This window comes from Amphibalanus amphitrite, unplaced genomic scaffold (assembly GCF_019059575.1).
Source record: "Amphibalanus amphitrite isolate SeventyFive unplaced genomic scaffold, NRLGWU_Aamphi_draft 000004F_arrow, whole genome shotgun sequence".
Taxonomy (NCBI): domain Eukaryota; kingdom Metazoa; phylum Arthropoda; class Thecostraca; order Balanomorpha; family Balanidae; genus Amphibalanus; species Amphibalanus amphitrite.
The window spans coordinates 2,399,051-2,411,467 of record NW_024881501.1 but is presented as its reverse complement, the minus strand read 5'-3'; the positions used below and the strand labels follow the sequence as shown (position 1 = coordinate 2,411,467).

General features: G+C 46.2%; 1 protein-coding gene across 6 annotated transcripts; it reads left to right on the top strand.

Annotated features, from left to right (window-relative positions):
• Nucleotides 1-1,961: 1,961 nt before the first annotated feature.
• Nucleotides 1,962-12,105, top strand: LOC122371938 (fibrous sheath CABYR-binding protein-like). Of its 6 annotated transcripts, XM_043348852.1 has the most exons (14): nt 1,962-2,504; nt 4,610-4,654; nt 5,469-5,545; nt 6,774-6,818; nt 7,406-7,465; nt 7,736-7,787; nt 9,247-9,378; nt 9,536-9,595; nt 9,753-9,875; nt 10,022-10,141; nt 10,284-10,403; nt 10,550-10,669; nt 10,816-10,996; nt 11,789-12,105. In XM_043348852.1, the coding sequence occupies exons 4-13, from the start codon at nt 6,809-6,811 to the stop codon at nt 10,940-10,942; spliced, it is 924 nt and encodes a 307-aa protein (XP_043204787.1). In that variant the 5' UTR covers nt 1,962-2,504; nt 4,610-4,654; nt 5,469-5,545; nt 6,774-6,808; the 3' UTR covers nt 10,943-10,996; nt 11,789-12,105. The 6 variants fall into 6 exon arrangements, with proteins under 6 accessions (XP_043204787.1, XP_043204860.1, XP_043204922.1 ...); XM_043348925.1 differs by lacking the exon at nt 4,610-4,654; XM_043348987.1 differs by lacking the exon at nt 1,962-2,504 and having other exon boundaries at nt 3,198-4,654; nt 10,550-10,650; nt 10,917-10,996.
• Nucleotides 12,106-12,417: the final 312 nt, after the last annotated feature.

Below are 12,417 nucleotides of genomic sequence, written 5' to 3'. Positions count from 1 at the left end.
GCCAGATGCTGCTCATAGTAGCCACATTGATCGCAAATCGGATGCACAGGCTCACTTTTAAACAATTTCAAACTTACATGATGTCATTGGAGCTGATTGCAACAGATGACGTTTGGAGAATTAGCGATAAACGTTTTCGTTATATTAGACATTTATCCTCACGCTTGCAGTAGGCAGGTCCCAACTCCCACGTTTTCAAATACATGACGGTTTGTGGATGATGGTGTTATCCAGATATGTTCTTGTGGCATAGCTGTCATGCCGCTTGCCCACACAGTATGCTAATAGTGTATGTAAACCTGCGCCGTGCTGGGAAGGGGGGTTTTCACGCCCCCTCCCCCAGGTTTTTCGCGAATAACTCAGGAAGGGGGATTTTCACGCCCCCTCCCCCCAGGTTTTTCGCGAATAACTCAAATCCGTTTTCGGTACACCTGTCCAGGCATCTTTTTCGCACATGTTTGTGAAAGTTACGGACTCCGTTCTTTCAAGGTCAGGTCACCAGGTCACGTCAAGTGACCTTACCCCAGAACAAGCTTAAAGGCTCACTGTAGCTACACCTAGTGACCGATCGCTTTGAAACTTTCAGCGATTGCTAAGAGCAATAGCATGTACAAAATGTTTATCTCAAAATTTTGATATCGATGAACTAAGGTCAGGTCGATTTTGCGACCTCTCCATTATGTCAATGGAAGAAAACTGAAATGCGCCGCTTTTGGACGAAAGCCATTATAAACACTCCCAAACACTGAATTACAAGTAACTTAGACACACTGAACATGACAATGGTGTCAGTGACCCCTGTTTATGTCCCCGAGGTCATCTCAGGTCACGAAGGTATGTAACAGTTTTCGCAAATAACTTTTGGTAGAGACGGGCTAGAGCGGTGAAAATGCGTCAGCTGTGTTCAGTTCGACGATACGGGTCGACTGATATGCAGCAAGACCCTTTTTCGGTCAGGTCATGACCTTAACCTGAGGTCAGATTTTCAACATGACCTTTCAATGTCAACTTATAGTTCATTGGACGCGTCTCGACGAGAGGAACACGATGCTGGTAAAATTAATGTCGTGTCTCTTTTGAGTCAAATGTTATTTTCGAAAATCATTTTTCGTAAAGACGGCTGTTTTTTAGTTTTTCTGTCTAGTGGTTAAACCGTTGACATGAGGTCAGATCTGAGAGCAATAATCAAAACGGCCTGTAAAAGAGCTATCAAATGTTTTTTCCAGCGGCGCTATATCTCTATTGGTTCCCGAGTTATACGTCGGGTGTTTCGAACATTGTTGTAATGAACAAAATTTGACCTTTGATGACCTCTAGTGACCTGACCTAAAAGATTTCCGTCATTATTTTTGACACTCTTTCGAATGCCGCTTACCGCGTATCTCCAAGTGGCCCAAGAGCCGAGTTAGACGGGAGATGCATGAAAACGCCCCCCCCCCCCCAGCACGACATGGAAAACTCAGGCCACCAGCACGGGTGCGGGTTGTTAACATTTTTCATTACTTTCAGCGGACGTATGCTTCCGTGAACTGGTGCAGAACATCGGGTGTTCAATTGAGAAGGTGGTGACGTCTTCAGAAAGCCCAAAGACAGGCTCTCTCATTCTGGAGAAGGACCAGGACATGTTCACCCTGAAAATGGGAGGCACCATCATCGCAGACCTGGGAGATGACATTGAAAAGGCCGTCTGTACCTGGGGCGTAGCATTCCCGGCCCTCAACATCAAGCTCCCGGCGCGGGACCTGCGCGCGGCGTGCGTGATGGTCTACTGGGAGGCGCTGGGCCTGGATGGGGGCCCAAACACAGTGCCAAAGCTTTGGCACTCCTTAGCTTCCTGCCGTCAGTCGTCAGTACATGGGGCGCAGGATTCCCAGCCCTCAGCATCATAGTTCCAGCGCGGGACCCGCGCGCAGTGAGCGTTGTGGCCTGATTCTCTGCTGGGAAGCTCTCTTTAACCGTATATTCATGGACAAATTAACAGATTTTTGGGAAATACATGGACATTTTCGATATCATGGACATTTTGTGTCCATGTTTTTATTTCATGTTTGAGGCATCATATCTTGGACAAGCAATTCGCACAACACCAAACGTAATTTCGTGGACTCGTCCTGAATGTCCACGTTTCAACGCTCCCGGGAGCTACCGTATGAAATAGTACTGAAATCTGCCACCAGGTTTGTGTGCTTCCCTTTGGTTGTAACCCAGCTTGCTATTGGTGATGAAAGATGTGACAGCGCTTCTGATTGGCTGATCTGCTAATGTCCATGAAAACAAAGAAATCCTGTTAGTTTTGTCCACGGATATCGGTCAGCATCCCTTTAATCAGCTGACGAGCGCGTCAGTAGTAAAATGCCGCGCGCGTTTCCCGCGTCAGCGTCTTTGTCTTCTTGGGTCTGTGCTTTGTTTGAGCGGTGGGGTTGGTGGAGTTTGAGTTGGACAAGGAGTTGGAGCGGTGAGAACTGAGAAGGAAGCCAGTGGAAGCCATGGGAGGGAAGAGGAAGGTAAGCCAAATAATAAGGAATATTTTATTTCTGCTTAAAGTAATATTGCAGCCACACTATTCTCCTAGGTAATTGATGACGAGCTTGCATAAGAAGACGAGGCAATCAGGACTGACTGCACAATTCAAATTTAAATTGGAATCATTCATAAACGACCCAAACGATTTCCTGTGGAGCCCAGTCCTCATTAACTTGTAACTTTTGCTATTATTACTGTCTGTTATTGCTGCCTACTTATATTACCCGAGGTAATACCAGATATTGTTTGTTATTGGTACCTACACATCTAGCATTTCTTAAGTACAGTCTATGATTTCGATTCACACATTTTTCTTAGACTATTTGATGAGGTGAAAATGGTCGGCTATTGATAATTGGGATGGTGTTAAAACTTCTTGAACAACACATTTTATGGCTATTTGTTTCCATGGGCATTTTCACATTGACATGTTCACTTAAGAGTCAATACTTTTTGACATTCACTTGATGTCAGAGAAATTCCATAAAAGTTAGCATGAAGACAAATCATGCTGCATGTTATTATCTCACCTGGTTGTTCAGCATGTAGCATGATTTGCGTCAGTGCTAACTTCTTTGGAATTTCTCGGATATTGAGTGAATGTCTGGAATGTATCAGCTCTTGTGTACTTTCTGGAGCCCTGGTATGTTTTTCCACATGCTTTCTGCATCGCATATCATATTTGCAAACTAGGCTTTTGAAATAGAAAATTGGAGGCATCAATAAATTGATTCTAGTGTGCTATATTTTTCCCCACTAAATCACAACCTCGCCTTGTGTACGAGGTAAGAATCCGCACTGATGACAAACCACACATATTGCATTGTTTATGCTTCTATGTGACATTCAGTCAGCTATTGCATAATTAAGGGACTAAAAATATTACCAACATTAATGTTTTCTTAGCATTTGGTCTCACTTGGCCAGTTCTAGGGTCACCAGTCAAAATTCATGGTACTGTTACAACAGATGTCACAAGTGCTGCCCCCCTTGTGCAGGCGCAGTTCTTTTTTCCAACCAAAGGAAGGCGCTAATACCGAAAATATCCCATTGTGTCATACAAAAGTGACTTATACCTGCGTCTGGCCAGCTGGCTGGTAGTGCACTCGCCTTGTGTTTGAAAAACTGGGGATTTGAATCCCGCCGCCAGCCAAAATTTTCAACGCGTTGCAGTTTTGTAGGTTGTAGGTTAGGTTTTAGGTTTATAGGTTTGTAGATTAGATCAGTTTAGGTTAGGTTATGTTAGTTTTTGTTTGGTTTGGTTACAAAGAAGCATCTTCGGGTATATTCCTTTACATCTACGCCTTCTTCGCCTTCCTTTGGTTGGGAAAAGGAAACGCGCCTTGCAAAGTCACTAGATTTGCCAGTTCTTGAGATATTTTTACCAATTTTTTGTAGGCATCAAATAATCTCATCAAATAGTTGCTTGTAAAACAAAATAAGCAAACCTGACCTAACCTGGGCTCTGTTTGGTCGCTGTTTTTTATCAGCAGACTTAAGCGCTAGCGCGTCGATTTACGTCACGGTTACCTACATGACGTCATCACTGTTAGTTGCGTTCTTTATGATTGAGACAATACACCAGCACATGTGGTTGCCCGTAGTTTGGCCTAAGCAGACGTCAGCAGCAACGTCAACGTACGTCAGCAAACCTGCGTGCGTTTCTCACCTCTCATTGGTCAACAGCATGAGCACAGTCCTTTCTCAGCCATATTCCTTCAACACAGTAGCCACCTAGTGGGCTGTTAGAGAAGCTGTTTTGGCAGCAGCGACCGAACAGGGCCCATGCCTACTTCACCTACTCCCTGCCGGTATTTGTCAAGATAAGGTCATAACTACGACGCTGTGACGCTGTTGAAACAAATGTGTAACAGCAAAAATTTTAGGTTTCAGTTTAGGTTAGGTTGTAGGTTTTAGGTTGTAGGTTTGTAGGTTTTAGGTTGTTAGGTTGTAGCCGGATTTCAGACAATGCCTACGACATATGTATCTTCTCTGGCACGAAAATGGAAGCAATAAAGACATAATGATTGCTCCCATTGAAGCTATTTGTAGGCACACGCCAGATAATGCTTCTCTTGTGTTGCAGAAAACGGCAGTTGGTATGCCTCGAAAAAAAAGGAGGCATGTGGAGGTAAGACAACTGATTTTTCCCCATAACTATTTGTCACTATTTCTACTCGCTGCGTAGCTCAGTAGCCGCGTCAGAGGGGACGTAAGAATGCCCACCCCTCGACTTATCGTAATGGTAAGGCTACGACCCTGGCACAGGCTGTTCTAGGGAGCTTCGAGCTCCCGCAGCTCTCCCGCAAATCTCCCCTATGTCAGGTGATACCCTAGACCTGTCTAGTGATGCTACTTTAGTGCTGTCTTCCAATAATGGCCCTTCAAGAACAGTTTAATTCCTTTTGATCGAATTTGTCAGGCTCTTGGCAAAGTATGCTGTGTCAATAGCTTGACTGACCTTTGCTTTGCCCTTTTCACTAAAGCAATTTGTTGCATTCACCTGGCATCTGTTGGAAATCTGCCAACATATTTATCCTTTTCAACTTTCTGGGTGATGCACATCACTTCTCTGCTGGTTTTCTTGTCAGTATGCTCTGCCACGCCCTATACGAGTCTTCACAGCGATTCTAGGAATATCCCAGTAATGTGCGTCTTTTTATTTTTCCTTGTGTTGTACGCGTATGTTACACAGATATGCAACATGTGACCATTCACTGCCTCACTGGACTGTCGTAGACCCCATCTGATGTGATCAACAAATTTTCTAATTCGGTCGTTCATTGCAAGAATTTTTGGGTTTTTGTTCAGTTTCGAACACTGAAATCCATTCCGCAGTGTTTTGGACTGACTGTAGAAATCAGCCCACAGAGATGATAGTGGGCTGACTAAACAAGTATGTTAGTTTCGCAATTCATTAACTTTGCCTAATCTGTTCTTTGCAGGAGCGTTTTTTCATTGAGTTCATCATCGCATGTGACTCAAGCTGCCAGATGTACGAAGTGAAGTGGCAAGGTTTTAAGTGAGTATGACATGAATTTTGTGTTTTCAGTGTCACATTGTGTAATGCTGCGCAAGCATGCGTAATGATTTGTTAGATTTCTCTTTTTTTCATCGATTCACCGTCATGCATGCGCCCAATATTAAAATAAAGGGATGATACTTGGCACTTGTGTCACCGTCTATCTGCGTTTGTTTAGGGGGGGGGGAGGGGTCCGCAATCTCTTCCACAGAGCCTGTCTGTTGTGTCGACTTTTTTGTCACCCCACTGAACCTAGCCTTTCAAATCAAACCAATTGGACCAAGCCACGCAACTAGCACCAAGTGACTGGAAACACTGCTTTTAAGCGTGCAAAACGCGTCTCTGCACCTCCCATTGGAATACATGGCATATTTTCTGCTCCCAACACGCGGCTTAATGCGCTGCGTGTTGCAAGCAGAAAATACATAAGCCATGTATTCCAATGGGAAGTGAGGAGATGCGTTTTGCACGCTTAAGAGCAGTGTTCCGGCCATTGACCTATAATAAGTATAAGACCTATACTTATTATAGATCAATGGTTCCGGCCTTATAAGTGACCTACTCGATATGCAGAAATAATGTTTGACATAACTGGCGAAGACATGACAGATGGCATAGGTCATTAAAATGCACTCTTCCTGGGCCAGTTACTACAACCACCCAAAAGCTGTACCCCTTCTTGCGGATCGTCCGTGACGGTATTCCTTGTTATTTGTATATCTCTCCCTAATCACTATGTTCCTTGTGTTCCTTTTCAGCGAAGTCACTTGGGAGCCTAGATCCCATATAAACCCCATCCTTATTGAGGCCTTCCACGAAGGTGAGTGGCTAGGTTTTTATGTTGCTTTTTCAAGTGTGAAACCTCCCCACATCGTCGTAACTCTAAAACTTCCGCTGTTCTGGTGTATTTATAAAAGCTCGGCTTAGGTATTTCGTTTGCTTATCAATTTCCAGAAGGGCAGATCGATATGCATATGCTTGTTGTAATGAACAAAGTGGCACTTTGCATTTGCAATGTAATCCAAGTTTCTTCTATCTCATTTCCGCGTATTTAGATTTAACTTGTACATATGTGTTTTTTTCTAAATGTTAGTAGTAGAGGTATGTATGCGCGTGTGTATTTAGGTACCGGTGTGCGTGCGTGCGCTCACTAACCGCGACGTTGATATCCACTACCTAGTCTTTATGTGATTGTTTTTTAACTTGGCGTTTTTTTTTTCTCCTACAGCTGCTGGATTTTGGGCTCCACCGCCAGGGCGCAACATGGATCAAGGTATAGTATTTTCTAGACAATGAAGCAAGGCTGGATACGTATGCAAATATATAGGTTCATCATTATTTTTTGCCATAGCCTTTTTATTAGACTCGTAGATTATTATCCACGTGGTCCGCCATAGGAATGGGTGTGACTATGACTGGAAGTAACGCTGATTTTTTTCGGTTATGACGAGGATATCAAACAACACGCGACAGAACGGCGATGCGATTGAAAAAAAGAGCAGTAATTGAATCACGCTAGCATGTCAACTGCCAAGGCGTAAGCAGAGTTCCTTGCAAAATTAACCTCTGGCTTTTGTGTACTCTCAAGGCCTGACTTCTGCCTCAATAAAGTGAGAGATGGACTCGCCTGCTGCCGTTTTTTTTTTACCTTAAGTCGTTCCCGAATTTTGCCATTCAGGCGAAAAAGTCCACTGATGTAAATATTAATATCAGCCAGCCTAATTTATAAATTATGCGTTTTCACATCAGCGGTCTTTTTTTCTCATGATGAGCTGTTGAACTTAGGGAGGCTTCTAGAAAAAAATACCGGCAGCCAGCTATTTTATGTTGGTAAAACTGACATCTGGACTACTTTTGCAGAGGTGCGCACTCCGCCCCTGGGCGCCCACCGGCAGCGGTCGTCGAGCTCAACAAGACCCAGTACGTATGTTACAATATGCTTTAGTGGCGACATTGTGATTAGTACACAGGGGCAGGTATTTATCACCTGAATAATGAACGTATAATTTTACAAAACGTTGCCGATAATCATGGTCTGGAGCTATTCATGTAATACAATTGTGTCAGTACGTTCAGCGATATAGCCTCGTAGCTGCCGCGCCCTCTTTCTCACAATATCATCATCGTCATCGGTATGTTTATGCTGAGCTCGTTGACTGGTCGGTCTGAATGATTCTTTATTTTTCACAGAGCCTGCAGCGGCCAAGGTCCTCCCCATAAGCCGGGAGGATTCAAATACGAGGTAAGTGCTCCTTAGGCGGTGGCTGAGCGGCAAATGTGCGGTCCCTAGTTTAACCCGCGCCGGGCCGAAAGGTGTTTGGACACCCTGCCTCCTTCCCTTGCGGTTTTTCGCTGATATCTCAAAACTGTTTATGCCCACTTGTTCATGCATGTTTTCCGCACATGTGAAAATTTCAGACCCAGGTCCTCAAGGTCAGGTCACCAGGTCTTGTCAAGTGATATCACCTCAGCCAAAGTTAGAATGCTCGTCATAGCTACAGACTGACTGAACGATCGCCCTGAAACTTTCAGCGATTGATGAGAGTAACAATATGTATAAAATGTATATCTCACAATTTCGATATCGGAGTCAGGTCAATATTGCGACCTCTTCACTATCGGAAAAATTAACATGCGCCTCTTTTGGACGAACGCCATATCAGTCGATTGGTATCGTCTTAGATCATACTGGAAGCTGAATATCCGCCCCCTAAGATCTAATAAAAAATCCTCAACGCAGTGAGAAGCGACAAAGCCCATGAAAGCTATCATGCTAAATTTTTGTTGGGGTCAATGTTAAGGTCACGAGAGGTCATTCAAGGTCATTTTGTTCTAGACATGGAGAATTTGAGGAGAAGCAGAGCTGGAGGCCGATATATTTTTTTTTTTGTATTATTCCAAATAGTCCGAATCCATGAACAGAGGACCAGGAGTGCCCCCTCCGCAGTGCAAGCGACGCAAAAAAAACCTTACGTTAAAAGTCCAGATATTATTAAACAACTAGTCGCGGCACTCCGTGCTAAGAAAGCGAAATGAACATAAAAACAACACGCTATCATGATTGCAAAAAGAGAAGTAGTCACGCGAAATCCGGCAATGACTGGGCGCACGTCTGTATCCCTGGCGATGTGCGAATAGGTTCTCAGGCTTCTTATATCTTGCTCTTTATGATGCGTATAAACGCGCCCCTTGGATTCAGTTTCAGATTTATTTGGCGAAAGATCTGCATATTCAGTCACACGTCAGTAACTCAAAAGTTAAAAAACAGGGATAGTAATGGTCGACCCATGTAGCTACACGTAGGTATGCATATGACGATGTTTTAGACGCTGATAGTTGAAAAATACGCTGCTTCAGTTGGTGTTTTAGATGCACATCTCGTTTGATAAATGGGAGCTGGTTGTAAGCTTCAAGAGCCCCGTAGCACAGCCTGCGTCGGCCCGCTTCCCTTCAGATGCGTTAGCGAACAAGTTCAGAGGCGTGGCGCTTATCATGAGCGTCTCCCTGTCTCGCCGTCTGACTGAGCGTGTCGGCTATTGCCTCGGGCCGACCAGCGACAAGTGCGCAGCGCTAACTACATACGCGGTGGTACATCGCCATCTCAGATGCATGTATCTGAAATATACTGTCATGTATGAAATGAGCTCACCAGCCCTCCCCGAACCCCGCGAATGACGCTCATGTGTGCGTGCTTGTTCTAGAACAATTAGTTTGTCCAGGCGCACGACAGAGCCGGCCGTCCGGACACCTTCTCCTCAGCTGACTGACTCGGACTCGGACCCCGAGTGGGAGCCGCCGTCTGGGGCATCACAAGGAGACGTCACTGAGACAGTGTAAGTTTGACAACCTCGCACTGGTGGCATCCAATTTGCTTTATACTCTATCTGTAGCATGTATGAAATGAGCTCACCAGTCCTTCCCAAACCCCGTTAACTACGTGTTTCTGTGTAACTGTACGTGCTTGCAAAAAAAAAAACATTTTTTTTTCAGGCGCGCGCGGACGTGGGTGCCGCCGTCTGGGGCATCACAAGGAGACGTCACCGAGACAGTGTAAGTTTGACAGCCTCGCACTGGTGGCATCCAATTTGCTTTATACTCTATCTATAGCATGTATGAAATGAGCTCACCAGTCCTTCCCAAACCCCGTTAACTACATGTTTCTGTGTAACTGTACATGTTTGCAAAAAAAAAAAATATTTTTTCCCAGGCTCGCGCGGACAGGACCGGTTTTCCGAACACCGCCCCACCTGACTGACTCGGACTCGGACTCGGACCCCGCGTGGGAGCCGCCGTCTGGGGCATCATCACAAGGAGACGTCACCGAGACAGTGTAAGTTTGACAACCTCGCACTGGTGGCATCCAATCTGCTTTATACTTTATCTGTAGCATGTATGAAATGAGCTCACCAGCCCTTCCTAAACTCCGTGAACTACCTGTTTCTGCGTACATGCTTGTAAAACTCGATTTTTCCCCAGGCGCACGCGGACAGGGCGGGCTTTCCGTCCGCCTCAGCTGCCTGACGCGGTCTCGGACTCGGACCCCGCGTGGGAGCCGCCGTCTGGGGCATCATCACAAGGAGACGTCACCGAGACAGTGTAAGTTTGATAACCTCGCACTGGTGGCATCCAATCTGCTTTATACTCTATCTGTAGCATGTATGAAATGAGCTCACCAGCCCTTCCCAAACTCCGTGAACTGTTTCTGCGTACATGCTTGTAAAACTCTATTTTTCCCCAGGCGCACGCGGACAGGGCGGGCTTTCCGTCCGCCTCAGCTGCCTGACGCGGTCTCGGACTCGGACCCCGCGTGGGAGCCGCCGTCTGGGGCATCATCACAAGGAGACGTCACTGAGACAGTGTAAGTTTGATAACCTCGCACTGGTGGCATCCAATCTGCTTTATACTCTATCTGTAGCATGTATGAAATGAGCTCACCAGCCCTTCCTAAACTCCGTGAACTACCTGTTTCTGCGTACATGCTTGTAAAACTCTATTTTTCCCCAGGCGCACGCGGACAGGGCGGGCTTTCCGTCCGCCTCAGCTGCCTGACGCGGTCTCGGACTCGGACCCCGCGTGGGAGCCGCCGTCTGGGGCATCATCACAAGGAGACGTCACTGAGACAGTGTAAGTTTGACAACCTCGCACTGGTGGCATCCAATCTGCTTTATACTCTATCTGTAGCATGTATGAAATGAGCTCACCAGCCCTTCCCAAACTCCGTGAACTACCTGTTTCTGCATACATGCTTGTAAAACTCTATTTTTCCCCAGGCGCACGCGGACAGGGCGGGCTTTCCGTCCGCCTCAGCTGCCTGACGCGGTCTCGGACTCGGACCCCGCGTGGGAGCCGCCGTCTGGGGCATCATCACAAGGTCAGCCAGCTTCTGTTGGCATCTGAGCAGGGAGCGGTCCACCGGTACGCTAACAAGACTGGAGGAGATCGACGTTAGCGGTAAATGCGCTCTCTCTCTCTCTCTCTCTCTCTCTCTCTCTCTCTCTCTCTCTCTCTCTCTCTCTCTCTCTCTCTCTCTCTCTCTCTCTCCCCCTTTCTCCCTACCTCTCCCCCTCTCTCTTTTTGTTTCTCTCCCTATCTGTCTCTCTCTTTCGCAGCAATCAATGCTTAACTCTTTTCAATATAGAAAACCATATCGGTTTTCTATATTGAAACAATGTATTGAAATTGCAATAGAGTAAGTAAAAGTCAGGCATACAAAATGATGCTTGTGTTGGTGTTGGTGTTGCTCTTGGTGTTGCTTGTGTTGCACTGAAGTTCTTATTCCTTCGAAGTATTTCTTTCGATTGACTGTAATGCGAAATATTGAGCTTCTTGAACTTTGCAGAGGAAATTTCATACCGCTGATATGTGTTCGCCTTAGATTTTGTATTTGGCCTTCGATGTTTCTTGGGTAGGTATATGTGCTGTGAAGAATGCGATTATTTTTCCTCTTTCCTGTAGCTCTGTTTGCAGTGGGCTAATAGGTATCACCCCCTCCCCCCCCCACACACACACGCGGAGACATGGCCAATTCATGCCGCACTGGCGAAGATAAACGCTCACCAGTCCATTCCCATGAAACCGATTGATTAACACGTGCAGTGGAAGGGGAGGGAGGCGGATATCGACCACCCCTCCTGTTTGTTGACCTAGTTACACAAATAGGAGACTTTCACCATGCTTAGTTCTCGGAACCCTTCCACTACGCGTGCTAATTGATGTTATTTTGACAAAGTCATTTCGTTTCAGATCTGATCCAGTACCTCGACTGAGGGGGTACACGTCAGCTCCCATCCGGCTACGCGGTTGCCAGACTCCCAGCGGAGGTGGTCGACGTCAGCTCCCATCCGGCTACGCGGTTGCCAGACTCCCAGCGGAGGTGGTCGACGTCAGCTCCCATCCGGCTACGCGGTTGCCAGACTCCCAGCGGAGGTGGTCGACGTCAGCTCCCATCCGGCTACGCGGTTGCCAGACTCTCTGCGGGATTCCGGGTCGCGGAGTCCCAGCGGGATTCCGCGACCCGGATTCCGCCTTTTGTGCGGATGAATAAAGCGTTTGTTATCTAATTTTCTATCTGATGGACCGAAAGTGCAGGTTATTGGTGTGCCGTAGCGGCGTCTTACAGTCGATTAGTTTTCTTAACGCCATCCCCCTTAACACACGCACACACACTCACACGTACGTCTTCCCTCGCCAGGTGCATGAAGCTTAACGACGAATATCGGCACGACAAATAAATTTTACCGTTAGTGGGATTAATCATTTCGGTAGCACACGCCGGTAAAGCACGACGAGCGTTAGATATAACGGTGTATTGAGCTGCTCGTTTTATTTTTGTATTTTCATGTTACAAAGTAACAAAACGCAAGACGAAACTC